The 27,800-nt window shown below is 39.8% G+C and overlaps 2 protein-coding genes and 1 non-coding gene across 8 annotated transcripts in view; 2 read left to right on the forward strand and 1 right to left on the reverse strand.

Moving 5' to 3' along the window:
• USH2A (usherin) overlaps positions 1-23,345 on the forward strand; it is an 800,680-nt gene extending 777,335 nt beyond the window's left edge. The window contains exons 68-72 of the mRNA XM_003814150.6: positions 4,716-4,892; positions 6,212-6,295; positions 10,722-10,966; positions 16,377-16,598; positions 19,952-23,345. Coding sequence (XP_003814198.3) covers positions 4,716-4,892; positions 6,212-6,295; positions 10,722-10,966; positions 16,377-16,598; positions 19,952-20,041 — 818 coding nt within the window. The 3' untranslated portion in view covers positions 20,042-23,345. The remainder of the gene's footprint in view (positions 1-4,715; positions 4,893-6,211; positions 6,296-10,721; positions 10,967-16,376; positions 16,599-19,951) is intronic.
• LOC112438421 (small nucleolar RNA SNORD116) lies at positions 15,299-15,390 on the forward strand. Its single transcript, XR_003026843.1, has one exon. It is a non-coding gene; the product is annotated as a small nucleolar RNA SNORD116 (small nucleolar RNA).
• Positions 23,346-24,004: 659 nt separating the features above from the next.
• KCTD3 (potassium channel tetramerization domain containing 3) overlaps positions 24,005-27,800 on the reverse strand; it is a 54,574-nt gene continuing 50,778 nt past the window's right edge. For 3 of the 6 annotated variants that reach the window (XM_034946900.4, XM_055108137.2, XM_034946904.3), the window contains 3 exons: positions 26,736-26,920; positions 26,515-26,653; positions 24,005-25,749 (listed from right to left, as the gene is read on the reverse strand). In XM_034946900.4, coding sequence (XP_034802791.1) covers positions 25,188-25,749; positions 26,515-26,653; positions 26,736-26,920 — 886 coding nt within the window. In that variant the 3' untranslated portion in view covers positions 24,005-25,187. Of the gene's footprint in view, positions 25,750-26,514; positions 26,654-26,735; positions 26,921-26,962; positions 27,721-27,800 lie in introns of those variants that run through there. The other 3 variants (XM_034946902.4, XM_034946908.3, XM_034946912.3) reach the window with 2 other exon arrangements.

The raw sequence follows: 27,800 nt of genomic DNA on the forward strand, positions 1-27,800 counted from the left end.
ACTATGATCTGAACTGAGGCTCTTGGAGTTAGACAATGACGTGGCCCTAAACTAAGGCCAGAGCTTAAGTAACCTGGCCAGTTTCCACATCTAGTAAGTGCAGTAATTACTCTGAACTCATGGTCACTGAGCTCAGCTGCTGTCTCAGTACTACTCTTTCCCTGATCAATTCATTTCCTACTCTCTGTAATCAAGACTTCAAACCATCTCCACCTTTGCCAAACCTCCCTCTGCCGCTCACCCTTTCTCCCTTCATGCCCACAACCCGGCTCACCCATTTCTCCCTTTATTCTCTGCAGAACTCCTTGTCTTGTAATTTTCCAGGAAAAGAGATGTCTTCAGTCAGTAATTTGCTCCACTTCCCACTGCAGACAAAGCTACCTGCATATACCCCATTGCTGTCAGTGACAAGGAAAGGGTGGTCCTTCTTCCGTCTGAAATAAACCTGCCTCCTGTGTAGTGAATTTCATCCACTTCATTACTCACCATCCCTTCTCTCTCCTTAATCTTTCTGTGTATCTCACTTTGATTCAAAGTTCCTTCTACCCTTCTAACGTTAAAGCAAACAAGCTCCTCTTCCCCTGCAGTGATGTGGACTCTACTCTCTCTGACAGCAAAACTTTCCTGAGGAACGGTCTGCAGATGCTTTGCCCATATCCTCTCTTCCACTTACTCTTTAACTTCCTCAGCACTGGATGAAAATCCCTTTCTAAGTTTGCCCTTGGCCTCCATACTGATATATCCAGAAGGCATGTATCTCCAGGAGTCACCTTCACTGACTTTCCAGTAGCATTCAACGCAACTGAACTTTCAATGTTCAATCCTTTTTTAAAAAGTGGTTTACCCCCATTTTCATTACAACCCTCTCCTGGTTTCTCCTCTACTTCTTTGGATTTTCATTTTTAGTCAACTTTGTTGGTTGATCTTCTTCCACTGCCCAAATCTTAGTCCTAAACATTTTAACTTTGTCCCCTTGCCCTTTCTCTCCTCCCTCCTTTCCTCCTTCCTCATCAGGTGAGTTCATCTGCTCCAAGGCTTTGGTTCCAAAAGCCAAACTCCAGTGGTCACCTCCTAGCCAAGTGCTCTGTTTTGAAGTGTATACCCCTCCACCCAGCTTCCTCACAGACATCTCCCTCTGAATTTCTCATAACCAGCTTACATTGGACAGGCCCCAGACAGAGCTTGCAACTTTCCCCTTCAAGCTATGCTTCCTTTAGTCCTCACTTTCTCCATTTTCATCTCCAGCACTGGGCACAGTATCTTAGATTCCAATAAATGTTGTTTAATGAATAAGCGAGTGCACCTAACACTGCATGTTTATTGTTGACACTGCTCAATCAGCATTTTTTGTCACCCATACTATATTCAAAGCAAACTGTAATGATTCTTAATGTGTGCTGTCTGATTTTGTAATCTCCTTCGCACTACATCCAGAAGCCAATTTTGCTAAATGTTGCAGTTTTTTGGTTGATGTGGCCAGAAAGCCAGAGAACAGCTAGGTGAGCTTTGTAATTTATAACCAATTCCCTTTTGAGTCATGAAGCTTAGCTTTTGCCAGAATTTTTTTTTTCTTATGCTTGGAAGAACAAAGTGAACTGATTTAAGATTTTCTTCCTGTGGCCAGGCACGCTGGCTCACACTTGTAATCCCAGCGCTTTGGGAGGCCAATGGGGGAGGATTGCTTGAGGCTAAGAGTTCAAGACCAGCCTGGGCAACATATCAAGACACCCATCTCTACAAAAAATTTTTTTTAAGTAGCCAGGTATGGTGACATGCACCTGTAGTCCCAGCTACTCAGAAGACTGAGGCAGGAGGATTGCTTGAGTCCTGGAAGTCAAGGCTGCAGTGAGCTGTGATCATGTCACTGCACTCCAACCTTGGCAACAGAGCAAGACTTGGTCTTTAAGAAAAAAAAAAGGATTTTATCTATTTGTGTTTTTTTTATATTGGAGAAGCAGCTTAAACCTGGACTAGCACCATAGGAGAAGAGGTTCCCTTAATCCACTACTGGGTCAATAGTTACGGAAAAATACAAGAAATGACTATGATACGGGTTCTAAAATACCACTTATGCTACTTTTAACTCATTATAAATACTGGGAGCATGAAAACATGCACCAGAGAATACAAACCAGAAAATAATTTGGGGCCTGGTGTGGTGTCTCACGCCTGTAATCTCAGCACTTTGGGAGGCAGAGGTGGGCAGATCACTTGACGTCAGGAGTTTGAGACGAGCCTGGCCAGCATGGTGAAACCCCATCTCTACTAAAAATCCAAAAAAATTAGCTGAGTGTGGTGGCACACACCTGTAATCTCAGCTACTTGGGAGGCCGAGTAGTGAGAATCACTTGAACCTGGGAGGCGGAGGTTGCAGTGAGCCAAGATAGCGCCACTGCACTCTAGCCTGGGCGACAGAGCAAGAGTCCAACTCAAAATAGTAACCATAATAATTTAAAAATAGAATATGCAGTTTTATATAGATGTGATCACATGTACACTCAGCAATGGGTCTGGAGAAGCAGCCTAATAACACATTTAGTTCCCTCTGCTTGAATCCCCCTTCAGTGGAGAGAGAGGTGAGGTGTAAATGTTTAACAGCTGGCCTGCTTGAGGGAAAAATGGCCTGATTTGAAGTGCTTATCAGTTTCCATGGTGTGAATACCCCCATTACTGCTTTCAAGTGACCAACATGACAGCACTGAACAGAGTTAGGAAGGGATGAGTTGTAGCGTATCATTATATAATATTTCCACCAGCCAGATAGAGTGGATGTAAATGACCTCGAGCACACAGACGGTAGTAAAATGTAGTGAAACAAATAAAAAGTTATGAATTTGGAGTATTTATAAGCTTTGTTTTAATATAATTTATTTAAGTTTATATAATTTAATTTTTAGTAGTGGCCGGATTTAACAATGACTCACAAAATTCCTGAATATTTAACAGTTGGGGTGAGCCAACTTCAGCACACCACTGGAGAGCACTCATAGGGTGAATTGGTAAATTCTGTTCTTTTCAACGAATGTGTACCGATTATAACAAAGTAGCATGGGCCTTATTTAAGCAAGCCTAGGTTCAGCTCCTTGGTCTCCTACCAGCCACTGACATAGAGCAAGATATTTGACCTCCCTGAACCTGAGTTTTCTCACCCCAAAAATTAGGAATCAATCTTTACAGGATTATTTTGAGGATTAAATGAGATAAAGTATGTCAAAAGCTAGGAGCGTAGTGGTTCTTACAGCTTTTTCAGTCTTCCTTGGGGAGGATTTGTAAACTCATTATTCTCGATTATTTTAATTGCTTACTCTTTTTCCTCAGGAAGGTCTCCAAACCCTACAGGACAAATAAGACTCCTATCTTTCTATTTTCTTGCTAGCTACAAGCTGTTTCTTTATCTGTGCTGTTATGATATAGGGAAAAAGTGAAAATCTACTGAACTAAGGTGATGCAGAGAAGTCATAGACAAATAACAATAGAGCATTCCTTGTGATATCAGACAGAATCAATGTTGGAAAAGCATTGAGATTTAAAGAGGGCTTAATAACTCTTGTTTTGGTGTTTGCAGAAAATTTTTCTTATGGCTTTATGAAAATATCTTATTTTGAAAGATAACAATCAACTGTGTCTTTATGGTTGAATGTTACAATTACAAAAGCATAATTATTCCTTATTTTGTTATATTTCCTAACATCAGAAACAGATGGATTGTTTTTTAAAGAAAAAGAATCAGATTCAATTTAGTCTCACTACTCACTCCTTTCTTTTCTTAAAAGCCAATTTGGTATATAGGTGAATCTTAATGTTTTTACAAATATATTGATTATTTTGTAGAAAATAAGATCTCATGAAATAAATCTCTTCTGACTTGACAAGATGATATGGTATCCCTTCATTTGTTTCCACAAAAATTATTCATTTAAAAGGTGAGCCCCAGTTAAGGATTTTCTTTTTGTTTTAGTAGGGAACTGAAAAATCAAAAGAGAATGTGCCTGTGAAATGCACACGAAGTTGCTTCTATATGTGATATAATACTTAGGAGACCTGAGCTTGATTATATACTAATGTACTATGCTATTGATTAATTAGTCAGGGCCATGAATTATTATACTTGAATTGCTGTTTGCAAGGCTTTTTAACTATCTTAGAAAACAAACTAACGGTTTGAGAAAAAGCTTTAACAATAAATGGGTGCCAAAAGGACATAATTCACCATCTAAGCAGTTTGGTTTGGAGAAAAAAATATATTAACTTCATCTAGTCCTTGGGGCTTTGTGGCAATAAATATTGATTTGATATGAAAAATAGCTATCTACTGTACTTAATAGTATTAAGGATACTTTACCTGTTAAAAAGAGGGAAAATGCAACAAAATATGAGCTCCAGGGTTATGCTGGTGAGCAGATCCATTGTATGTTAATAGTTTTATTTATAAAACACCACTCTCTATCGATTTTTTTTAAAGCAGGCATAAAGTTGCTGAGAAAGCATTTCACACATGTTCCCATTGGTTTTCTTTTCACCCCTGATACTGGTTGTTTCGTAATACTGAGGAAAAAGTGAAGGATTCTAGCAATGTTGGTTTTCTTTTTTTTTCTTTTTTTTTTTTTATTTGGATTGGTTCGGTTTGATTTTGCTCATATATTTTTTTTAAAGCGCACACCTTCACCCCTTCAAAGAGGTTACCCTTTTTAGAACATACAACTTTCTCCCCACAGTGCCTCAGTACCGAGCCCCATTTTCGGTGGACAGCAATTTGTCTGTGGTGTGTGTGAACTGGAGTGACACCTTCCTCCTGAACGGCCAACTGAAGGAGTACGTGTTAACCGATGGAGGGCGACGCGTGTACAGCGGCTTCGACACCACCCTCTACATACCGAGAACGGCGGACAAAAGTTAGTTTCTGACTCCTGTTTCTCAGTGTGGAAGGCGCTCTGTTCCCCAGCTTTACGGGATGCTAAATCTGAAAGCTGACCAGCAGATGCTCACCATTAAAATGTCTTGGTTTAAGTGCCCCCTTCTTGTGGAAAAGATACTGCTCAGGATAAATAAGGTTTTCTTTCCTTCCCATTTGCAGCTTGGCAGCACTGCAGTTATAATGCAGTTCAAGGGGACAGTGCTGCCTCCACAGGACTGGAGGGTCCCCAGGAAGGGATAAGACCCAAGGGCCAGTTGGGTTCACAAAAGAAATAGCACCCATACATAGTCAATGACTACCCTAAAATAATACACTTCTAGCAACTTCATAGATTTTCTTGCTGTATCTCCAGTCTCCAAACAGAGCCCTATCAGGAAATAACTATCTCCAACTCATGAGAACCTGAATAAGGGGTTTCCTTAACCTTCCTTGATATCAGCCCCTGAAAGAACAATCTTGACCCTCTAAAATGGAGTTCCTTCTTCCTGTTTACTTACACGTCCCTTTTCTCCTTGCCTTGTTTTTAAATTGAAATGAGAAAATGCTTTACAAGGTGCTAAGTATTTTATAGGGATCAGCATGCTCACAGGACCAATGTTCACTATATAATGAATTGATTAATGAGTATTTTATTTTGGCTGTAAGGTAGAGGTAAACAGTGAGCTCCAGCATTGCATGTATAGTAATAGAAACTTAATAACATTTTTACAAAGATTCAGCTACGCATGTTCATTGTTACAGTTCATGGTCACCTGGGCAGCTCTTTGGGAAGGGAAGGTGGCCTGATGGTTGGGAGACACAGGTTCTACCTGGCCAGGCCTATAACCATCTGTGTGACCTTGCAAGGGTCACTTCCCTCAGGTTCCTGGCCATTGGAAAAGCAATTTAGACCATGTGATTTCTAGGATCCCTTTTGAGCTCTCCTGTTCAGTAAGAAACTCTAGGTCATTTAGTGGAAAGTACACCTGTAAATTTTAAAGGAAGGATTTAAACCATGTGCAGAACAAGATGCGCTTTGTGTATTATCCTTTACTCGTCTGATATTCTTTTCCTTTGCTGTATAAGCTCTAATTTTCCTTAGCTCTATTACTTATGGATAGGCTATTATTGCACTAATGATAGCTTTTTTTCTTAAACATTTTAAAATTAGAAATAATTTTGAATATTATATAAAACGTCATAACTTGCTCTGGAATCCTATTTTTCATGCTATGATGCATTGCTCTTTTAAAAGCATGTGCCCTATTTGTAGGTGTTGAATGAACAAGTCATTTACCAGTTCTTCCTTTTGTCTAGCCTTCTTTTTCCAGGTCATCTGCACGACTGACGAAGGAAGTGTTAAGACGCCGTTGATCCAATATGATACCTCTACTGGACTTGGTAAACAACTCATATTATACTTGGTGTAGCACCTATTCATTTTCCTCAAGAAACACACATATGTTTGTTTATACATACTTGGAGTCCTAATGTATTAGCATAGACTATACAGAAGAAATTGTGCCAAGTGTTGTCAGAGTTTTGTTTTGTTTTGTTTTGTTTTGTTTTGTTTTGAGACGGAGTCTTGCTCTGTCACTCAGGCTGGAGTGCAGTGGTGCAATCTTGGCTCACTGAAACCTCCACCTCCTGGGTTCAAGCGATTCTCCTGCCTCAGCCTCCCGAGTAGCTGGGATTACAGGCACGGGCCACCACACCTGGCTAACTTTTTGTATTTTTAGTAGAGACATGGTTTCACCTTGTTAGCCAGGCTGGTCTGGATCTCCTGACCTCGTGATCTGCCTGCCTTGGCCTCCCAAAGTGCTAGGATTACAGGCAAGAGCCACTGTGCCCAGCCAGAAATTTTTTAAAAAGTCCTCATGGAACTTATATCAGGTAAGGAGTTACAATACACTCTTTTTTTTTTTTTTTTTCTTGAGACAGAGTCTTACTCTGTTGCCCAGGCTGGAGTGCAGTGGTGCAATCTCAGCTCACTGCAGCCTCTAGCTCCAGGTTCAAGCGATTCTCCTGCCTCAACCTCCTGAGTAGCTGGGACTACAGGTGTATGTCACCATGCCTGGCTGTTTCTTGTATTTACAGTAGAGATGGGGTTTCACTTTGTTGGCCAGGGAGGTCTCGAACTCCTGACCACAGGTGATCCACCCGCCTTGGCCTCCCAAAGTGTTGGAATTACAGGCGTGAGCCACTGCACCTGGCCAGAATGTACTCTTAAAATGCCAAATATTGAATTGTAAATATGGAGAAGACCAGAGAGCTCAAACTAAATTTTTCTCCTAACCACAAACCCTGTCAATAAAGAATTGTATGACTTCGTGTGCATAAAGGTGATTTACAGAGGAAGTTAGAGGAGAGATCAGAAGAAGAAAGAAAATATTCAGCCAATTCATGTTGATCATAATGTTAATATTCTGGATTCAAAGCCTAGAATGATAAATAATTTGGAAAGTGTCCTATATTCTCCATGAAAGATTATGATTGACTGTTGACATCAAGTAATTTAGCTCAACGGGTACAATTTTAATTTTTAAGGAGCATCTTTTAAACTGAGTTTTACTCATAGTCTCTGAATCTAAATTTGTGATACTTTATAAAAGCAAATTAGAGAAATGCCAAATCTTTTCCACTAAAACAGATTTGGGATTGATATCCTATTTTAAATTCCAGTAATTAATGATATATCAAATTTGCATATATAGAGGTTTTTTTGAAAAATAAACATGTCCAAAATTTCTGAAACACAGTTTAAAAAAAATTTTTTTTTTAATTTTTTTGAGACAGAGTCTCATACATGATAAAACATATATATTATTGTCAAGGATAGTTTCAATTTGTAAAAATAACGTATTATTCTATGTTTCCAAACTTTACATGTCTGGATGTCATATAAAATTTCCTACAACACTTAATTCTTCTCATATGGCTTATTTCATTTAATAGCAGTGGTAGGATAGAACAGATCTCATTTAGTATTCTGTTAGCAACTCCAATATTTCCCCAAGTGGACAAGTGGAGGTATAAGGGACGCAGGAATTTATCCAGGAATGCTCTGCTAGCTTGTTACTGGGATGAGAACACCAACACAGATTTTCTATTGACTTCTGGCCTGGGACTTTTTCTTTGCAATGGTTTGCCATGTTAAGTACGCATAGGAATCACCTCAGTGTGCTTGTTTATTATAGTTTCTCGGGCCTCTGGCAGAGATTCAGACTCAAGGAGGCTCAGAATCTGCTCTTTAAATAAGTCCTGTCCAGTGATTCTGACACAGGGCTCAGAACCACGTGTTGAGTGATGCCGGAAAACCAAGGTTGCTCGCCTTCTAAGCCCTGCCAGTCTAGTTTCCTTGGTGAATGGGAAGTGTGTTGTTCCTGGAGGCAGGCCATCAACAGAGACGGATTTACTCTGACACTGGCTGTGGTTTCAGTTTTCTTTGGATCTGAGGCCCAGCCACCAGAGTTTCAACCCCTGACAGTGAACCTCCCATGTGATGCACAGGTAGAGTCCCTTAAGGTGAAGGAGTACTTCAAAAAGACAGAAGGGAAGGGATAAAGGGACACCATCCTGATCTCGAGGTCTTCATAAAAAGGAGAAATCCCCCGTTGGCTCATGAATACGAATTGAGGTTTCCACTGTGTCTGGAGGCCGGGCTTTGGGTAGAGCAGAGGGAGAGAACTCTGAGGATTGTGCAATGCGCTGGCAGATTCCAAGATGTGCTGCCCAACTAATATCCATCGTCAGTTCTAATTTTCATGATGTAACTTTTAAAAACATTCCTGTTCCCTTGCCTGAAGGCAGCCTCCAAGCAGGAGAGTGGCAGAGACCTCATTTTCCTCTGACTGTTCTAAGGGCTATTTCCCTTTTGAGGCTTCCCTCGGGCAGGCTGCCCTCCCTTCCCCTGCGTGCTGTGGAGCAAGGGGCCCACTGGGCCCATCAGATCAGTTTCTGGAGTTACAGCCAACAAGTTATTTTCTCTCTGTGCCACACACAGAGGAAACAACTCTTTTAGTGTGCAACCTAGGCTGGTTTGTTTTTAATCAAACAACACACATTGGTTCCTAATTAGGGGAATTTCGACCTGCTGGAGCTTGATTGGAGTGTTGACTCAACCCTTTATTTTAGAGATGAGAAGCAAAGGTCAGAGTCCAACATTTAATCACAGAGCTGATCGGCAGCAGAGTTAGGGTTGGCAAAGTAATATCCCTCCTCTTACGGAGTTCAAAGTTTAGTTTTAGTCACCATCTGTTCCTGCCTTTAATAGTTTCACCCCAGTTCTGAACTTTTTTCCTTTAAGTCTTTCCCTGCTAGTGTGAGTGTGAAGTACCACGCAGGCCCATGGAGTTCTAGAGGTGCTGAAAAGGGGGAGATTTGTCCAGTGAGTGAGTGGGCTTTGCAGTTGTGTCTGCTTGTTCTTCTGACCTGGCTGTAGGTATTAGATTTAGATGAGCAGCTCTCTGGCTCACATCTCCACACCAGCCTGTGTGGCCGCTGCATCAGATCCACAGGTTTCTGTGCTGGCCCCAGCAGTGGCTGGATGGGAGCAGATCTCTGGTCACCCCACCCCCACCCCTGCCGCACCCCTGCTTAGCTTGCCAAGCTGACAACATAATTTCACTGCCTTCGCCTATCCTGCATGATTCTTGTCAGCCTCTCTCCTATCTTCCCCACAAGACTTAATAAACCTGCCTGGCTGGGTGCGGTGGCTCATGCCTGTAATCCCAGCATGTTGGAAGGCCGAGGCAGGCGGATCACGAGGTCGTGAGATTGAGACCATCCTGGCCAACATGGTGAAACCCCATCTCTACTAAAAATACAAAAATTAGCCGGGCGTAGTGGCGCACACCTGTAATCCCAGCTACTTGGGAGGCTGAGGCAGGAGAATCACTTGAACCCAAGAGGCAGAGGTTGCAGTGAGCGGAGATCACACCACTGCACTCCAACCTGGGTGACAGAGCAAGACTCCATCTCAATAAATAAATAAATAAATAAATAAAAATAACCCTACCCACCCTTCATCCCTGTAAAGCTCTAAGCATAGGACCTGGCACCAGGTACATTCTTGTTAAATGTGAGTTACTTTTATTAATACTAACCTCATGTGCAGAGACTCACACCAACTGAACTCTCAATGTGTGAATGCCAAGCAAAGGTAAGTGGCTCCAGTGCTAAAAGATTTCTTTCCATAGGAAGCTTTCCCAGTGCATTTGGGTGACGGTTTGCAGAGCTTTGCTCTTTAACAGAGAGGCCATGTAAAGACAACATGGTAGCAAACACAGGCTGTTAATATCATAATGGAAAATGGAATCTGATGCTTCAAAATCCAGTTTGCACGAAGTATCAGGAATTGGACTGTTGCATGAAGCAAGTACACCTCAGATCTCCAAGGAGTGATTTTGTTTGTGACTCTGCAGCAATAATAGTAAGGGTCCCAGTCCCTCATGAGAACCCAAGCAAGGACTTTGCTCCCAAGACACACAGCTATGAAACAGGTGACCCTCAAGGTTACTTTGGTAACCTCTTTTAAAAATTGCTCCCCACACTCCCATCTTTCCCAGGGATTTGTCAAGACAGTGGTGATTTCCAACCTGAGCAGCAGCACCAGAAGTGTCAGCAAGGCCTCTCAAGGGCTGTAAGCATCTCATTATAACCCAGCAACCTGCTGAACCATTACCCCAGGCTGCACACAAGTGCAAACAAGCAGTAAGAGACAAACTGCTTTCAACTCCTCTCTAATTTACTATCAAATAGCAGGGCCAGAGATGACAAAAATGCTTTCTGAAATAACATTTCCCCTTTCTTTCTCTGGGTTTTGCAGGCTTGGTCCTAACAACGCCTGGGGAAAAGAAGGGATCGCGGAGCAAAAGCACAGAGTTCTACAGCGAGCTGTGGTTCATAGTGTTAATGGCGATGCTGGGCTTGATCTTGTTGGCCATTTTTGTGTCCCTGATACTACAAAGAAAAATCCACAAAGAGCCATATATCAGAGAAAGACCTCCCTTGGTACCTCTTCAGAAGAGGATGTCTCCATTGAATGTTTACCCACCGGGGGAAAACCATATGGTATGTTTGTAGAGGTGTGGCCCCATTTCCCTATCACTGGACTAGAATACTTGTTTTCCTTCTGAGAAAAATGTGTCATAGCCATGGTAACAAGGAATTAGATGTAAGTTATGTTTCACTAAGTGTGGGGACCAAGAGAGGCTAACCCTAGAACAGCTTTCTCAACTTTGGCTGCACATTAGAATCACCTGGAAAGCTTTAAAAAGTATCACTGCCTGGACTTCATCCGAGAAATTCTCATATCCTTGGTCTTGAGTAGGGCCTGAAGATTGGTATTCTTTTTTTCACTCCAAAACTGATTTTAATGTGTAACTAGGGATGAGTATCTCTGCCCTGTAATTGTAAGCCAGGGCCTGGTGGAGAAGAGTTGTATGTTGAGATTACCTGGGGAAATTATAGGTTGTATTACTGTGTAATTTGGTGGCAGGGAATGAACATTAAAAGGCGGACATGGGGAGGAAGAGCTACAGTGCTAGTGGTGCTCGGTCTGTCCTCTGGTCCTGACACCCTGTGCCACAGAGGATGGATGGCTCCTCTTAGCTATAGACCACTCACTCCCAAAATCGGAGGTCCAGTAAAGGTCTAGTGGGAGAGGGCCCCATCACTTGGTATTGCAGGACAGTCATTGCCCAGAGCACTCATTGAAGGGTAAAAGGTGATTTAATTCCATGGTGCAGTCTGGTGTGGGGCTATGTCTACCTGGAGGAGGAAAGGCTGCGTTTTCTAATCCTCACCAGGTACCCATCTCTTCACCAAAGCTGGGCACCCACAGGGCTACATCTCCCTGAGGAGGTGCCTTTTTTCCAGTTTGCACTAAGGTTCTATATTAGCTAGTGGCTACCCTAGGCAGTACTAAAATTAAGCACAGAAGCCTGGTCAAGCTGCTTACACTTCAACATTTAAAAAAATAGCAGTGAGTGAACACAGCAGCACCATCTGCCTTCCAGATCTCTTCACTTTTCCAGCACTCAGCAATGAATGACCACTGGTTAAGCCCCAACATAGCTGGATCAGACCTAAGTAGCAGGAGTGTTGGGAGCACAAAAGGGCAGTGGGCCCTCTGAGGTCCACGGTTTGTGGTTTTTGTGGGAAGTAGCAATGGGACAATGATGTGGTGGTGGAGAAGCAAAGAAGGCACTGCCCAACACCATCAGGGCCTTGGCTCTCTAGTCACATCTGTCCCACTCCTCTTCTCACTCATTCTCCTCGGAGCCTCCTTCCTCTCTGAGCCCATCAGACAAGCTCTAACCACAGGGCCATTACTGCTGCTGCTCCTTGGGTGGCTCACACTCTTGTTTCATTCACATCTCTGCACAAATGTCACCTCCCATTCTATGTAAAATTTCCTAGCCCCCTAACCCACTTCTTTTCTTTTCTATAGCATTTATCACATAACACTAAGTCAGATATGTTTGTCTGACTCCTGAAATAGAAGGTAAGCTCCCAGGATCAATGATCTTGTGGGCCTCTTCCTGTTGTATGTGCCCCGGGACCCAGAATGGTGCCTGGCATATCACAGGCACTCCACGAATGTTGAATGAATGAATGTCGAGTGATCACTTCGAACCATGGGCTGTTTGCTCCTGTTCAGTGAATAGTCATTAGGAGATTCTCACTGAAGAGCAGATATTTCAAAATTTTTCCTTGTTAAAGAATAACTTTCTTTAAGGAGCCCATGTTCCTAGAAGGTGCACTGCTGCTGGAGGAAGGCAGTGGAAGAGAGAAAAGAAGGCAGGAGAGATCTGTTTAGCCTGGGAGATGAGCTAAATTGAAACTAGGGTCTATGGAGTGCATGGAGTGGTGAAAGGGAGGTTCCCAAGCACTGCTAGGCACATCTACTGTATAGTGTGAGGTGCGGTTACAGGAAAGCGTACCCACATACCAGCAATGTCCAGAACTCATTTCAGTGATACTTTCTCCTGTCCTTTGACCCAGTCCCTACAGGCAGGCACCTCTGTGTCAGAATCCTCCATGAGGAGGAACACTGTCTTCCTTACTTGGTTAACTTAGTGACCAGAAGACACTCCCATCACTCTTGTGGAGATGTTATGTTACTCTGGATATAACCCCATTGCTCAGGGTTTTAATGAGTCGTGTTAAGCTTCGTTTTTTCAAAGTGAGGACCATGAACTATCTGCATCAGCATCACATAGGAGGAGCAGGACCTGAAGTTCTGAGGGAGAAACTCAATAATCTGCCATTTTAACCAGAACCTCAAGAAGTCTGGGCCAGGCTCGGTGGCTCACACCTGTAATCCCAGCACTTTGGGAGGCTGAGGCAGGAGAATGGTGTGAACCCAGGAGGCAGAGCTTGCAGTGAACTGAGATCACGTCATTGTACTCCAGCCTGGACAACAGAGCGAGACTCTGTCACAAAAAAAAAAAAAAAAAAAAAAAAAAGAAGTCTGATGCACAGCAAGATTTGAGAACAGCTGAAAATGAAATAATAATATGATACAAATCCTGTATGCAGTGTACTGTTTGATAACCAGTAGAAACAGGTGGTGGGAGGGTGCTGGTTAGACCTTGCTGTCCTGACACCACACAGGCTAAGCCGCCTCTGGGGACAGACTTAGGCTTCAGCTGAGAAAAGCGGACAAAAGAATGTAAACACCCTGTTCCTACACACCCTTTACCATCAGGGAAATGCACAGTGGCACCCAACTGATTCTTTCACTGAGTGGCCAAGACTGAGTCAGGTGTGAGGATGGGAAGGCATAGAGGGACTGGCTGGCTGCCAGGGGCTCTGGGCCCAGGGAACTGGCTCATCCTCAGCAGGGAGGCCATTCATTGCAGGCAGGTCTCAGCAGAAGTGAAATCTGGGATACACCAGGGCACCGGGTGGAATTCCCCTGAACCTGTTGAATCATAATTTAATCCTATCCAGTTGACATTGTATTTGCAAGTCTTCTTCTGTTGCTTTTTACAAATATTTTTAAACCAAACTGCTCTCACAAAGTTGGAGACCATGAGAGACATTGTCAAAAATTAGCCAAACTAAAGAGAGTACAATTTGTATTAGTAGAGCAAAATGAAGTCCTTGTTGGTGACTGTGGGCTCCTCATCTACTCAGGTGGGAAAGAATCCCCAGTCAAGGGGAAGAATCTGAATAGAAACAAGCCAGATTCACCTGCTCAGTTTTCCAGATTGACTGTCTTTTCACTTGAGCAGGTCAATGAGCTATGCCCCTGCAACACCCACACACCCACACACACACACACACACACACACACACTTCTCCCCCTCATTTGACAAGCTCTGGTTTCAGTGCTGCTGTGACCCTCTTCCAAGCACCCCTGTCCTGTGAACAGGTAAGATACCCTTTGAACATCAGACCCAAACTGGCAAAAGGATTTTAGGCTATACTCTGAATGGAGAGAAATAGGCAGAGGTGCCAAGGAATGAGAGTGTCTTTTGTATTTCATCAACATTTTTCAAGACCATACAGTATACAGTATAGCTAAGTTTAAGTTTTGCTTGTTATTTAATTACTGGTTTGAAGATCCTTTCATTCCCTGCAATACTAAACAAATACTGGCAGTGGTACTTACCTTAGACACTAATCAATTAATTTCCACTCACCAAGGGTTTTTTTTTTTAAATTTGTTTGTTTTTGAGACAGAGTCTTCTGTCATCCAGACTGGAGTGCAGTGGCATGATCTCGACTCACTGCAACCTCCACCTCCTGGGTTCAAGCGATTCTCCTGCCTCAGCCTCCTGAGTAACTGGGACTACAGGTGCCCGCCACCATGCCTGGCTAATTTTTGTATTTTTAGTAGAGACGGGGTTTCACCATGTTGGCCAGGTTGGTCTCGAACTCCTGACCTCAAATGATCCACCCGTCTTGGCCTCCCAAATTGCTGGGATTACAGGCATGAGCCACCACACCCGGCCTCACTATGAAGTTTTAGTTGCAAAACCCAACTTTCTCTCTCTCTACATATACATTATATATATATATATATACACACACACACACACATACATATATATTCACATATATATGTATATATACACACATGCATATATATATACACACACATATATACATATGCAGGTATGTATCCTAGGATATATATGTACATCAGAGCAGTATTAAATATGGGTATGATAATGCTGTCATTGGAGAAATGCAAGGAATGTGTTTAAAACTGTTCCAAACATGGACTGATGCTGCCATTTGTTCTCAGTTTGACTCTGTGGCTGATATATCTGATGTGTCAAGCAATGTCACCCTAAAAAGTTACACCATGCACTTTGAGGTACCTCTGTGTGCTGCATGAATGCATGATCTTTTGCATGGTGTGTTGACTGCACAGTGAAAAGCAGGAACAGATCATTGATGACTTCCATATATCCATTCCTTGGAAAGCTGAACAACATGAGTGAAAACTCTACTGAAAAAAGAAAAGAAATGGGAGGCCGAGGCGGGCGGATCACAAGGTCAGGAGATCGAGACCATCCTGGCTAACACGGTGAAACCCCGTCTCTACTAAAAATACCAAAAATTAGCCGGGCGTGGTGGCGGGCGCCTGTAGTCCCAGCTACTCGGGAGGCTGAGGCAGGAGAATGGCATGAACCCGGGAGGCGGAGCTTGCAGTGAGCCGAGATTGCACCACTGCACTCCAGCCTGGGCGAAAGAGCAAAACTCTGTCTCAAAAAAAAAAAAAAAAGAAAAGAAAAGAAAAAGCAGAAACATTTCATTGATTGGACCAGCTAAATCAGAGCCCTCAGATATTTAGAGCAACTATATTTTATCTTATGGCGCGTTCTAGGTCTAAATTATGTAGTGACTTTTTCTCTCTGATGTTAATATCAGACCTGATGTAATTTGGAGGCTGGAATCCTATAAGAAAAGGAGGAATATGGAGTGAGAAATGAGGGAGGGAGGAGTCAATTTCCCTACACAAATCCAGGACTTTTAAAGTGAAAGACAAACAGAGCTCACATAGTGGACCACCATGAAATAATATTGTTATCTTTGGCTGTTTTGGGGGAGGGGTGTTCTCAAGAGGGAGGCTCTGTGCTGACATGTATGAAGAAGATACCTTGTTCACCCATCATCCGTCTGCCTTGCCCCACCACTTTGCAATGCAGCAAGCCCTTGCCCCACAGGGAACAACAGCCAGAGCACCAGTGCATGAGCTCTCTAGGTGCCAAAAACACTGGCCACCTAACTTAAGTATTAGCTCATCATCTCATCCTTCTTACCAAGAAACCCAGGGTCACCGTGTTGTGGGTGCTCATAGCTGCTAAATTCTGTAGGTGACAGTTGTTCCCTTCATTGACAATGTGACAATTGTCACTAGACAGTCATTCCCTTCACTGACAATGTGTGAAACACAATTCTCTGTCATATTTCAAGCCCATATTTTTTATATGTGAGACACTCACAGCAACTTCCTTCTCAGGGGTTAGCCGATACCAAAATTCCCCGGTCTGGGACACCTGTGAGTATCCGCAGCAACCGGAGTGCATGTGTCCTGCGCATCCCGAGTCAAAGCCAAACCAGCCTAACCTACACCCAGGGTTCTCTTCACCGCAGCGTCAGCCAGCTCATGGACATTCAAGACAAGAAAGTCTTGATGGACAACTCACTGTGGGAAGCCGTCATGGGCCACAACAGTGGACTGGTGAGTTGGTTTCCTCATACAGGGCCTTTGCTAAATATCCCAGAAAAAATATTGGTACAGAGCTGCCTGTACTTCACCGAATGCTGCCCCATGGCACTCGCCTCTGAGCACTTACCCAGTGAGGTAGTAACAACCGGTTTACTAATGTTACTTCAGTTGTTTGATAAGCAGGGTAGAAACTTTGTCTTGTTCTTCTGGTATGCAATAGATGCTTTAAAATAAATGCTTATTGGCCAGGCGTGGTGGCTCATGCCTGTAATCCCAGCACTTGGGGAGGCCGAGGTGGGCGGATCACCTGAGGACAGGAGTTCAAGACCAGCCTGGCCAACATGGTGAAACCCTGTCTGTACTAAAAATACAAAAATTAGCCAGGTGTGGTGATGGGCACCTGTAATCCCAGCTACTAGGGAGGCTGAGGCAGGCGAATTGCTTGAACCCAGGAGGTGGAGGTTGCAGTGAGCCGAGACCGCGCCGCTGCACTCCAGCCTGGGTGACAGAGACTCCATCTCAAAGTAAATAAATAAATAAGCAGCAAACAGGTTATACTTCATACACTTGGAGCAGAAGATGACAGGAAACATTGGAATGGGCCTAAAACAAGGCATAAAATACAAGCACTTGTTTTACTAAAACAAAAAGGTACTATTTTGTTTTGCCTTTTCCTATTGGTGTATGGGTAGATGCAAAAAGAATATTTTGTATCAACAGGTGAACATGGTTGCTTTCCAAAACCTTAGGAAATGATGACAAATGAGGGTGTTACTATTTATAAGCTTCATCTTTCATAATTTCAGTCCAGTGGGTACAAATCATTGGCTCTTTGAAAGGTAACCTCTTCGTGATATAATATTTATTAATAGTCTCTGAGCAGCTGCAATAACAAAAATCCTAGAATTTTTGCCAACCATCAAATTTCATTGTGCTAACTTCCTAAATGCCCGCTGCAATACCTACCATTCCACTGAGCCTGTTAGAAAATAAACAGATAGGTCGGGCACAGTGGCTCACGCCTGTAATCCCAGCATTTTGGGAGGCCGAGGTGGGCGGATCACGAGGTCCGGAGTCAGATAGAGACCAGCCTGACCAACATGGTGAAACCTCGTCTCTACCAAAAATACAAAAATTAGCTGGGCGTGGTGGTGCGCACCTGTAATCCCAGCTACTCAGGAGGCTGAGGCAGGAGAATTGCTTGAACCTGGGAGGTGGAAGTTGCAGTGAGCTGAGATGGCGCCACTGCACTCCAGCCTGGGTGACAGAGCAAGACTCTGAAAAAAAAAAAAAAAAGAAAGGAAGGAAGGAAGGAAAGAAGGAAGGAAGGTAGGAAGGAAAGAAGGAAGGAAGGAAGGAAGGAAGGGAGGGAGGAAGGGAGGGAGGAAGGGAGGGAGGGAGGGAGGGAGGGAGGGAGGGAAAAGAAAAGAAAAGAAACATAACCAGCTAGGAAGTTAGCTCCTGTGTTTACTCCTCTGGGGTAAAATTATTCACCTCCACTTCTTTCAATCATCTGCTTCTGTTTTTGGATTTGCTCTCATCTTTCTCCTCCAAGTTCTCACTTTTCCTTCACTGAAAAGTTGATGACTTCCATGAAACCTTTCTTGACTAATAGCAAATAATAAAGGGAGTTCGCTGGACCCAGGTTCCCTAACACTATATAAAAAAATGTACCATCCTTCTGGCCTGTTCAGAATGATTGTATAATATATACATATATATAATATGCATTTTAAAATCACAGGCTGTTTGATGTTGTTGTAACCTCAACTACATGATTCCATTTCAGATCTAAAGTTTTTAAAAGGCAGGGATAATTATATTTGGTTGAAACAATGAATTGCTAACTGATCATTTTTGACATGCAAAACAGCAATTGCTATACATTCAACATAATACATTGAAAGTTCAGATGAATTATTACATCTAATCTTCATAAACTGTAGGAAGTAGGTTCTATTATCATCCTCATTTTTTACAAAAAGAACTGAGGTTTAGAGAGATGAGTGATCTAATGAGAGATTACACAGCTAGCAATTATTTTTATGGGTTTGGGTTCTTAAAAACATCATCTGACTACAAAGCTCCTATTTGTAACTATTATACTGTATTGTCATTTTTGCTTGCTTTTTACGGTACTAATAATGGGCAATGTGCAAAGGGACTCAATAACAAGCTTTTGAAGGTGCCAGTACTTGGCAAGTTATCTGTTTTATATAACATTATAACCGACATTACTAACCCTATTTGATAAATACAAAATACAGCACAAGAGTGGGAAGAAATGGAGCACAAATAGCTAGCATTCTGCCTCTTCCATTTACTGTTTGAACTAAATCCATATATATGTGTATATATATATGTATATATACAGATCACCTGAGGTCAGGAGTTCAAGACCAGACTGGCCAACATGGTGAAACCCCATCTTTACTAAAAATACTATATACAAACATACATACATATATATATATATATATAGTGTATATATATAGTGTATATATATAGTATATAGTGTAGTGTATAGTGTATACATAGTATATATAGTGTATATATAGTGTATACATAGTATAGTGTATATATATACTACATATAGTGTATATATAGTGTATATATAGTATATAGTGTATATATAGTATAGTGTATATATAGTATATATAGTGTATAGTGTATATATAGTATATAGTGTATATATAGTATATATATATAGTGTATATATAGTATATAGTGTATATATAGTATAGTGTATATATATAGCGTATATAGTGTATATATAGTATATATATAGTGTATATATAGCGTATATATAGTATAGTGTATATATAGTATATAGTGTATATATAGTATATAGTGTAGTGTATATATAGTATATAGTGTATATATAGTATATATAGTGTATATATAGTATAGTGTATATATAGTATATATAGTGTATACAGTGTGTATATATAGTGTATATATAGTGTATATTGTGTGTATATAGTGTATATATATATACACTAAAAATATATATATATACCCCCAGCTAATTTATTATCAAATATATATGTACACACACACACACATCCCACTCTACAGATGAGCAGACTGAGGCTTCTGAGGCTTAGGTTAAAATATGACACAATATAACCCTCAAATCACATTTACATTTTGAATTAGTCTATAGTTCATGTGTGCATGTGATGTGATCCTTTCAATAAGAGAAATTTAAGGCAAGGTCTGTTTTAGACCCCACCATGGTGTTGAATAAAATGTTAAGCCTTTAATACTTATTACTTTTTACACTTAATTGATATAACTATAAATTGATAGCAAATACTATTGATAGCAAGTATGTAGCCAATGATGATTGGCTTATTTTTCAGTATGTGGATGAAGAGGACCTGATGAACGCCATCAAGGGTTTCAGCTCAGTGACTAAGGAACGCACCACATTTACAGACACCCACCTGTAAAGGATGGAAACCCAGAAGACGTAACCCTGGAATGCAAGGTCTGCACCCCTTTCCTCCTGGGTTATCACTGACACATCATAAATGCTGAAAAGCCATTGTTTATTATCCTATAATTCTTTAAAGAAATGATGACTGTTTTTGAAAGTGTTCCTTCCTAATAGAGGTCTAAGAAATGATATTTTTCTCGTCTGAAATGAGAGAGAATATTCATATGAAAATACTTGGTTTGCTCTTATTTTGTAGAAGACAAAGAAGTATGTAATTGTCACTTGGTTCTGTTTGGCAGTGATGCTCCTGGTTAACTGAATAATCAGTGGCAATTTCAAGATGGCTCACAGTTGTTAGAGGTAGTAAGTTAGTTACTGGCTCAAAAACTAAATGATTCTGTTGAAAGGATGCCACTGCTGTTCATTTCTATCTGCCATTTCTGTCAGGGTTGACACAATCCTGCAAGAATAGTTATTCTAATGATCACAGCTGCTAAATGAATCCCAAACTTTACACCAGGTCGACAAACTTTTCTGAAGGTTCTACTATTTATTTACCATACATAGGGTTACTTACCAAACTTTTTGACAAGGCTGAAGGTTCTATTTATTTACAATACATAGGGTTACTCACCAAACTTTTTGACAAGGCAACACATAACTTACACATAAATGTCTCTGTTCTTGCATTTATGAATTCTCCAAAAATCTAAGGAGTAAACAGCTTATTTATACATTTTGAGGAGAAAACAAAGTGTTTCACTAGGAACACCTCTACTTGAACCAATGTTTTTATTTCACATATTTTATAGGTTTGAAACTAGTTTCTCATAAAATTCTGTCAATTCACTGAATATCAGAGAATACTGACATCTTCAACCTAGCACATTTCAAATGGAAACTACTGTTCTATTTGCAATATTAGGCTGCGTGAAATTTTAAAAGGAAAAATGTATCTGTTCCTTCTAGCATTAACATATATACATGTAAAGACAAGACTATACCTATCTGTATATATATGTATATCATGTATATATTACTCTGCACTATATCCCTTCTTTTTGGAGAACTAGCCATTATTTTAGCCACAGAATCAGTAAGAACAGATGATATGCAACAGTACCAATTATCATGGTTCAAAAATGTCTGTCACCTGCTCTAGTTGGAATTACAAAGTCATTGGTGAAAGTCCTATGGCAAGAAAAATTTTCTTGCAAATCATCCACATAAAATCAGATATTTAAATTTGTTCTTCATGGAAAACAGAGTAAGAAAACCTCGTCTTCCTTCATCCTTAAAGGTCTTTGTGACCCCAGGAAAACATTGACTCTAACACACAATAGTCACAATACTTTTTGTGAATCTACACCCAGAGACAGGCAAAAACTTGTAAAGTAAGGGTAGTCTTACTTATTCTGCCTGAAAACAATGTATTACCCCAGGGCCCAACAGTAAAAGATTGTGGACTTTTGGGGTATTGAGATTTCATCTAGCTCTGTGAGAGAGCAGCTCCTCAGACTGACCAACTCCTAAAGTTTGCCAACCATAAGTGTCAAAAGCACAGGCCAGTATTAAGCAGAAGTTCTACCACCTTATTAGAACTGCTATAAACAAAAGCATCTGAAATAATTGTGCACATCTGGCAGTGACTGTAGAATATATGAAATATATATTTCTCGCCAAGTTTTTATACTTTCTGAAATGAAAACATAGGATTGACAAGTTTACTGGTTTTTATTCCCATATGCCGATTCTGGGACAATAAAGTTGTTTAAAGCTGGCACAGATAAGCATTAACCAAGGCTGTGTCCACCTTCTGTGAGCTACTTAAGGTATATAGGAAAGGAGTGGTCACAGACTTGCATCCTAATCCTTGGTGGACTCTTCTAAGAATACGGTTTGCTAGTCACAAAGAATAGTCTACAAATATGCTTTGCTAGGTTCAGAAGATTGAGTTTATCCTGATGTTTGAAAAATTAACCAGGTATCTTTATCACTGTGTATTTTTACAAGCACAGTATAAAATTTTAACAATGCACAAAAAAATACAGAACTGCAGGGGATTTTTATCTTGGATCATTATCCATTTAATCATCTAATTAGACATGAACTCAGTTAGCTGAATCATTTACATTTTGACTCCATAGCTTAGGGCAGACAGAAGCCTGTATGGCTTCTGCCCAGAACTCTGTCCCCTGCTACATGTCTAAGTTTACTTGTATTTATTTCAGAGAAGAACTCTAAGATGTTGCTTTGCTACTTTAAGTAAGTGGTATTGCGTGCCAAGCCTCTATTATACAAACCATGCAGACTTGCCTCTAGAGATTCTGATTTGGTTGATCTGGGGTGTGCGGCTGAGGCATCAGTACTTTTTAAAGCTTCCAGGTGTTCTAATGTTGAGACCCACTGATGTTCCACAATCTGGAAGAAATCATGTACAGGAATAATATGCTATGCACAGGGACTATGCTCCTTGGCTCACCCCTTCTCCCTTATAACAATGAGCAGTTCTTGATGAACCTCTTTAAATTTAAATCTCCTGACTCACATTTTACCAATTGTACATGCCACATTCTCAGCTTACGAACTACCATGTTTTGTTATTCTTAATATCAACTGTTTGGTAAGAGTACAGTTGTTTTTATAAACTCTAAGAAATGTGTTTATAATCTACTGTAATTTCCACTAAATGGAACCCAAATATTAATGTTATGGTACCATATACTGATGTAAAAATCATGCTGGCATCCATGAACACACCGGTAAATAAAACATAGTCCAAGTGGAAGAATTCATTAATAAGGAACTTAATTATGTCACAAATGAATAGTTGGTTTCCAATGCATAAATATCATGTAAACTAATCTAAAGATGGTTTGCTTAATAAATATTTAAATGTGACCTAATTCTGGCTTAATCATCTATTTATTAAAAAATACTCTTAACAGCTCTGAGTTACACATAAATGATGATAAAGCTATACCTATTTAAGAAAGTAAGTAGGATGTTCTGGATAATTTCTCAACCAACAATGTACATTAGAATGAAAACTGTTATTTTTTTTCCAAAATACTATTATGTCTCAACCAGCAGAGATTCAAATTCAGCAGGACTGGAGTGGGAGTGAGGCCTGGGCAACCATGTGTCTAACCTCAGCCATTTCTGATACATAAGCCTGCATAAGAGCCAGGAACAGGACCATAGACTCTTGAAATATAGAAAGATTTGGGTTCAAAAGTTGCCTCAGTAGGTAATAAGCCTTGTCACTAAGTTAGTTATTTAACCCCTGTGGGTCTCAGTGATCCCATCTGTGAAATGAGGATAACAACAACACTTACTTACTTACTTACCCTATTGGTATGAAAATACTTCTTTCCATGAAAATTACAATTGTTTTCATTTTTCATCAATCACACAAAGTACACAGACTCATTTCAATTTTTTTTCTTCCCACCACAGCAACCCTAATGAGGTAAGTATAATGAAAAAATTAAGGCATAATGGGGGCAATCTGAGAAATTAGTGTCAGAGTAGACATAAACCACTGCATCAAGGTTCAATCTCCTGTAAGCAAAAGAAAGAAACAAGATTTGACTTGTACTGTAATGCAATCTAGTATAGTCAGTTTCCTTTTTATGCGATTCTATTACATAATAGTTACTATCTTCTTTTTAAGGGCCTTTTATTCCTGGTCACTAGAGTCTAGTTTTTTCTTTCATTTTCTTACTTGCCCACCCAACTTTCACATAACTGTCATAAAGAGGAAGAAGGGTGTAAGATAATTAATTACAATCTTAGTAATTTTGAAATTATGCTTTGCCTAATATTTTCTTTCATTGCTAATATAACTTATTTTCCACATATATTAAGTTCTCCCTCCCCCCATTTTTTTTAAATTATGGGAAGAAGCAAAGAAATGAACAAACATATATAGCACACTTTAAACAGAACTGTTACTTAAATAACTGAAAACGCATTGACATAATCATTTTTATTTGATTTAATTGATAAATACAAGAGAACTGTTGTGAAACCACTGGCAATATAGTAAATTTTAAAGATTTTATTTCAACTTCACTCACTTATATTTCTTGGAATGGGGATATATACATTATTCACCAATAAATGCTAATGCTTTAAATTTACAATTACCCTATTTGTAGAAACCTGAAGATCATTCCAATTAAATGAAAAAAAAATTGTACAAAAACGTTCTTTTGCTCTTACAATTCAAAATACATTCAAATTCACATTCTTACAGCAGCCAAAACCTTTAACCCAAAATTCAGAACTGCAGTCCTACAAGTGAACAAAATAGTGTTTTAATTTAATTATCATGATTGTTAACACTGAAAAAAAAACATGGTGGCTCCTGAAACAAGACAGGTTAGCAACTGGTACGGCTTTCCCTTGTGGGCACTCAAAGCTTTGCCCTTGATTATTATTTTTATTTCATCTTTTCAAACACAGACAATTGCTCCAACTTGAAAGTTTCAATGGAATTTTGGCATTTAATATTGCTAATGCTTGCTAAGATTTAAGAACTCCCAATGATGAGAATCAGAAAATGACGCACGACTAAATTAAAATCATCCTAAAAGACTTACTACATAGTGGTATCTGGTATTCAATATCAATAGTGTTTTTGAATTACATGATATGTTTTTCACAAACATAGCACCTCATCAAATATCTGGTAAACACTTTGCAATCACAGTAAGTGTTGGGAGACCAAGTTCCAAAGACAATTATGTGATTCACTTAAAGGTAACATTGTAAGACAAGTCTCAGGCATAATGAAGATTAGGAATGCAGTCTGCTGGTTCCCAAGATCTAAAGGGATGCTCACCTATATGGGCACCATCCTATTAAGACGTGGTAATATGTTTCCAAACCAAAAAAAGTCAGTAAGTGTTAAAATGGACTCCTGCTTTATAAATGATCTGTTAAATGTACTTGTAAAATTAAAAAAATTTCCAAAATGTCAAAAGAGATATGATTATTGTATCTCATTATTCCAAGTAATTCTGTTAAAAAGATACTAAATGAAGTCCAATTTTATCTTGTAAAGTTTTAGTGTAAAAACTAATGTACTGAAATTCCGTAAAGTTTAACTTTCATCTAAATGTAACGAAACAACTATTCATTTTGGTGAGTTTTCACAAGCTGTACTCCTGACCTGAAGAATCACTTTTTTTATGCCGAGGAGATGGAGTAGTCTTTGTAGGAGATGGGGACGCAGTACCAGGTGAGTCAGTTCCTCCATCGGAAGTACTTGGTGATGACGCCAGATAGGGAACTTTCTTTCTTCCAAGGAATCCTCCCCCTTCAAATCCTCCTTTCTTCCTAAACTCTATTTTATTTTCATTTTCATCTTCTGATGACCTTTTCTTGGATTCTGAAAAACCTTCAGCTATTTTATGCACTTCCAATCCGCTATCCAATTCTCTCAAACTTTTTATTTCTACTCCAGGAGACTTTCTCTCAGATATATTACATTCCCCTGTTGCCCCTTTCACTTCAGCTTGTATTGGACCCAAGTTACCATTTTCAGGGACAGCTCTTTCTACATTTCTGTTCAAATTAATGGTCTGGAAGTCCCTATAACTGTGAAAGCTCTCAGTCCTTCTTGCCCTTGCTAATAAAGGACTTTCTCTGTAAGGCCTCATGGAACCGTAAGTAGCTGCTTCATGGGTGGTATCATGGTGCTGAAGCTGAAGGCTGAAATACAGTTTTTAAAAATGACAGTTCAGATTTCACTCTGTGATTTCTCAGGAACATATTAATTATACAACCAATAAAACACACTATATACATACATAAAGTGTATTATATCCATATTTCTCTTTGTAAAAATATACTTATCAAGTACTCTTTATTATATAGATGGTATATAAAATTACCAACGCAAATAATACCATCATATATTCACAGACATGCTGAATTTTTGAACAGCTGAAAAAAAGATGGGAGGAAAAATCCTTGAAACCAATATGAAACCAACATAATTCAGTATTTAGCCCTTGGTTCTTCAGACTTTGGAATTTATCAATATGATAACTAAGAAGACATTATGGAACTTTGTATTAAAATTACATAATGCTTAAATATAAGACTAGACAACATAATAGAACCACAGATAAATATTGTCCCTGAGACAGGACAATAATTAAAGCTTCACATACTAACCAAGGTGACATGTAATTTTCCTAATTTCCTTTGAATAAATTCTTGATCACATAATAGGCTTCCAATTTGGCAGCAATTCACAAAATAAGTTAAAAGTTAAAAATGTTTTTCTATGAAAAGAACCAGATATGCCTATCAAGAAATTTGGTAAAACTGTTAAAAAGTTAACATAATGTCTGAATTTAAAATGTACCTTGAAAAGTATGGCTTTCTAGAACAACTATGTGATTACAATATTTCAGTCAATTTCCCCAAAAGAAATAAATTTTGTTTATAATACCCAACTCTTTAACCTACCTAGAATTTGATTCTCGTAAGTGGCTATGCTGAACTACGGAAGTTGCTGGACTGATGTTAGGAGTAGCACAGCGAGATGTGCTCAAATCACATTGATCCAGTAATTTGAGTAGCTCTTCTTCGGTTGGACCACCTACATCTTAGGAGAACAAATAGTCATTAAACTCACTTAAGTGAAAAGCTTAACCTTGGGACAAACATCTTTCTGTATGAGAACCTACCCTTATCTTCACTTTTGTTAACCATATCCATAGCAGTGGTCAGATCCCACATTTGAATACTGCCATTTGTATGGCCTGTGAACAAGTAGCGCCTTGGTCTTGAGCCCATCCTACTGGATCCCTCACATTCCCTCACTGTAAATGAGGATATTGTAGTACAGTCAACAGCCTGGATCTCACATATTCTGCAAAAGAAAAGCAGAAAGAGCCCTGATGGGAATGAGCAATTATTTAAAAAGAAGCTATGAAACTAAAAAGACAGAAAGAAAGAAAGCAAACATGTTATACTAGAAAAGACTTTAAAAAAATCATTTAAAATTTATGTGTAAATCTTTAAAATCTGAAACCAGAAGAAATATACAGCTCTATGGAGATGGCCCATATTGTATCCATCATTAGGATAATACTCTTAACTTCAAAAAAAGATTTTTATGACTTTTTAGTTGATTTTCATAAAAGATAAAAGAACCTGAGAGAGAACAATTTTTATCCACATTGACGAATGAGGAAACAATGGGATAACATCAGCAAATGATTGTTCCAAAGTCATGTAAGGGCTAACTGAATTGTACTTGACTGAATTAGTTATCCCAGCCTACTTCAAAAGAGTTGAGGGAGTTTATTAAAAAAGAAAAATCAGTATAGGCAAACGCAAGGTCAAAAAAATAGACAAAAAAAAATACAATCCACATGAATTTGAGAAGCATACAGGAATAGAATATGAAGCTTAGATGAGCTTCCTAGTAGGCCGGACAAAAAGGAGGGAAAAAGATAATTCCTACATGCCCACATGTAGTGATAAAGACTATCCTAGTCTCATTCTTGATCTCAAGGTTTGTGAATACAGGAATAAACAAACCAAAGTATTTTTCCTGTACTCTCATGCAACAATCAACTCTAAGGAAAGTGAAAGTTTACCTCCAAATGCCCTTTTAGTTATGTGGGCTCTTGGCTGGATCTAGAAACCAAACTGACACCACACAGACTGACAAGAGAGAAGCATATACATTTTATTAGTTTTACATGTACATGGGAATCTTCACAAGAGAGTGAGGTCCAAAGAAG

Source organism: Pan paniscus, chromosome 1 (assembly GCF_029289425.2).
Source record: "Pan paniscus chromosome 1, NHGRI_mPanPan1-v2.0_pri, whole genome shotgun sequence".
In the NCBI taxonomy this organism is placed as follows: domain Eukaryota; kingdom Metazoa; phylum Chordata; class Mammalia; order Primates; family Hominidae; genus Pan; species Pan paniscus.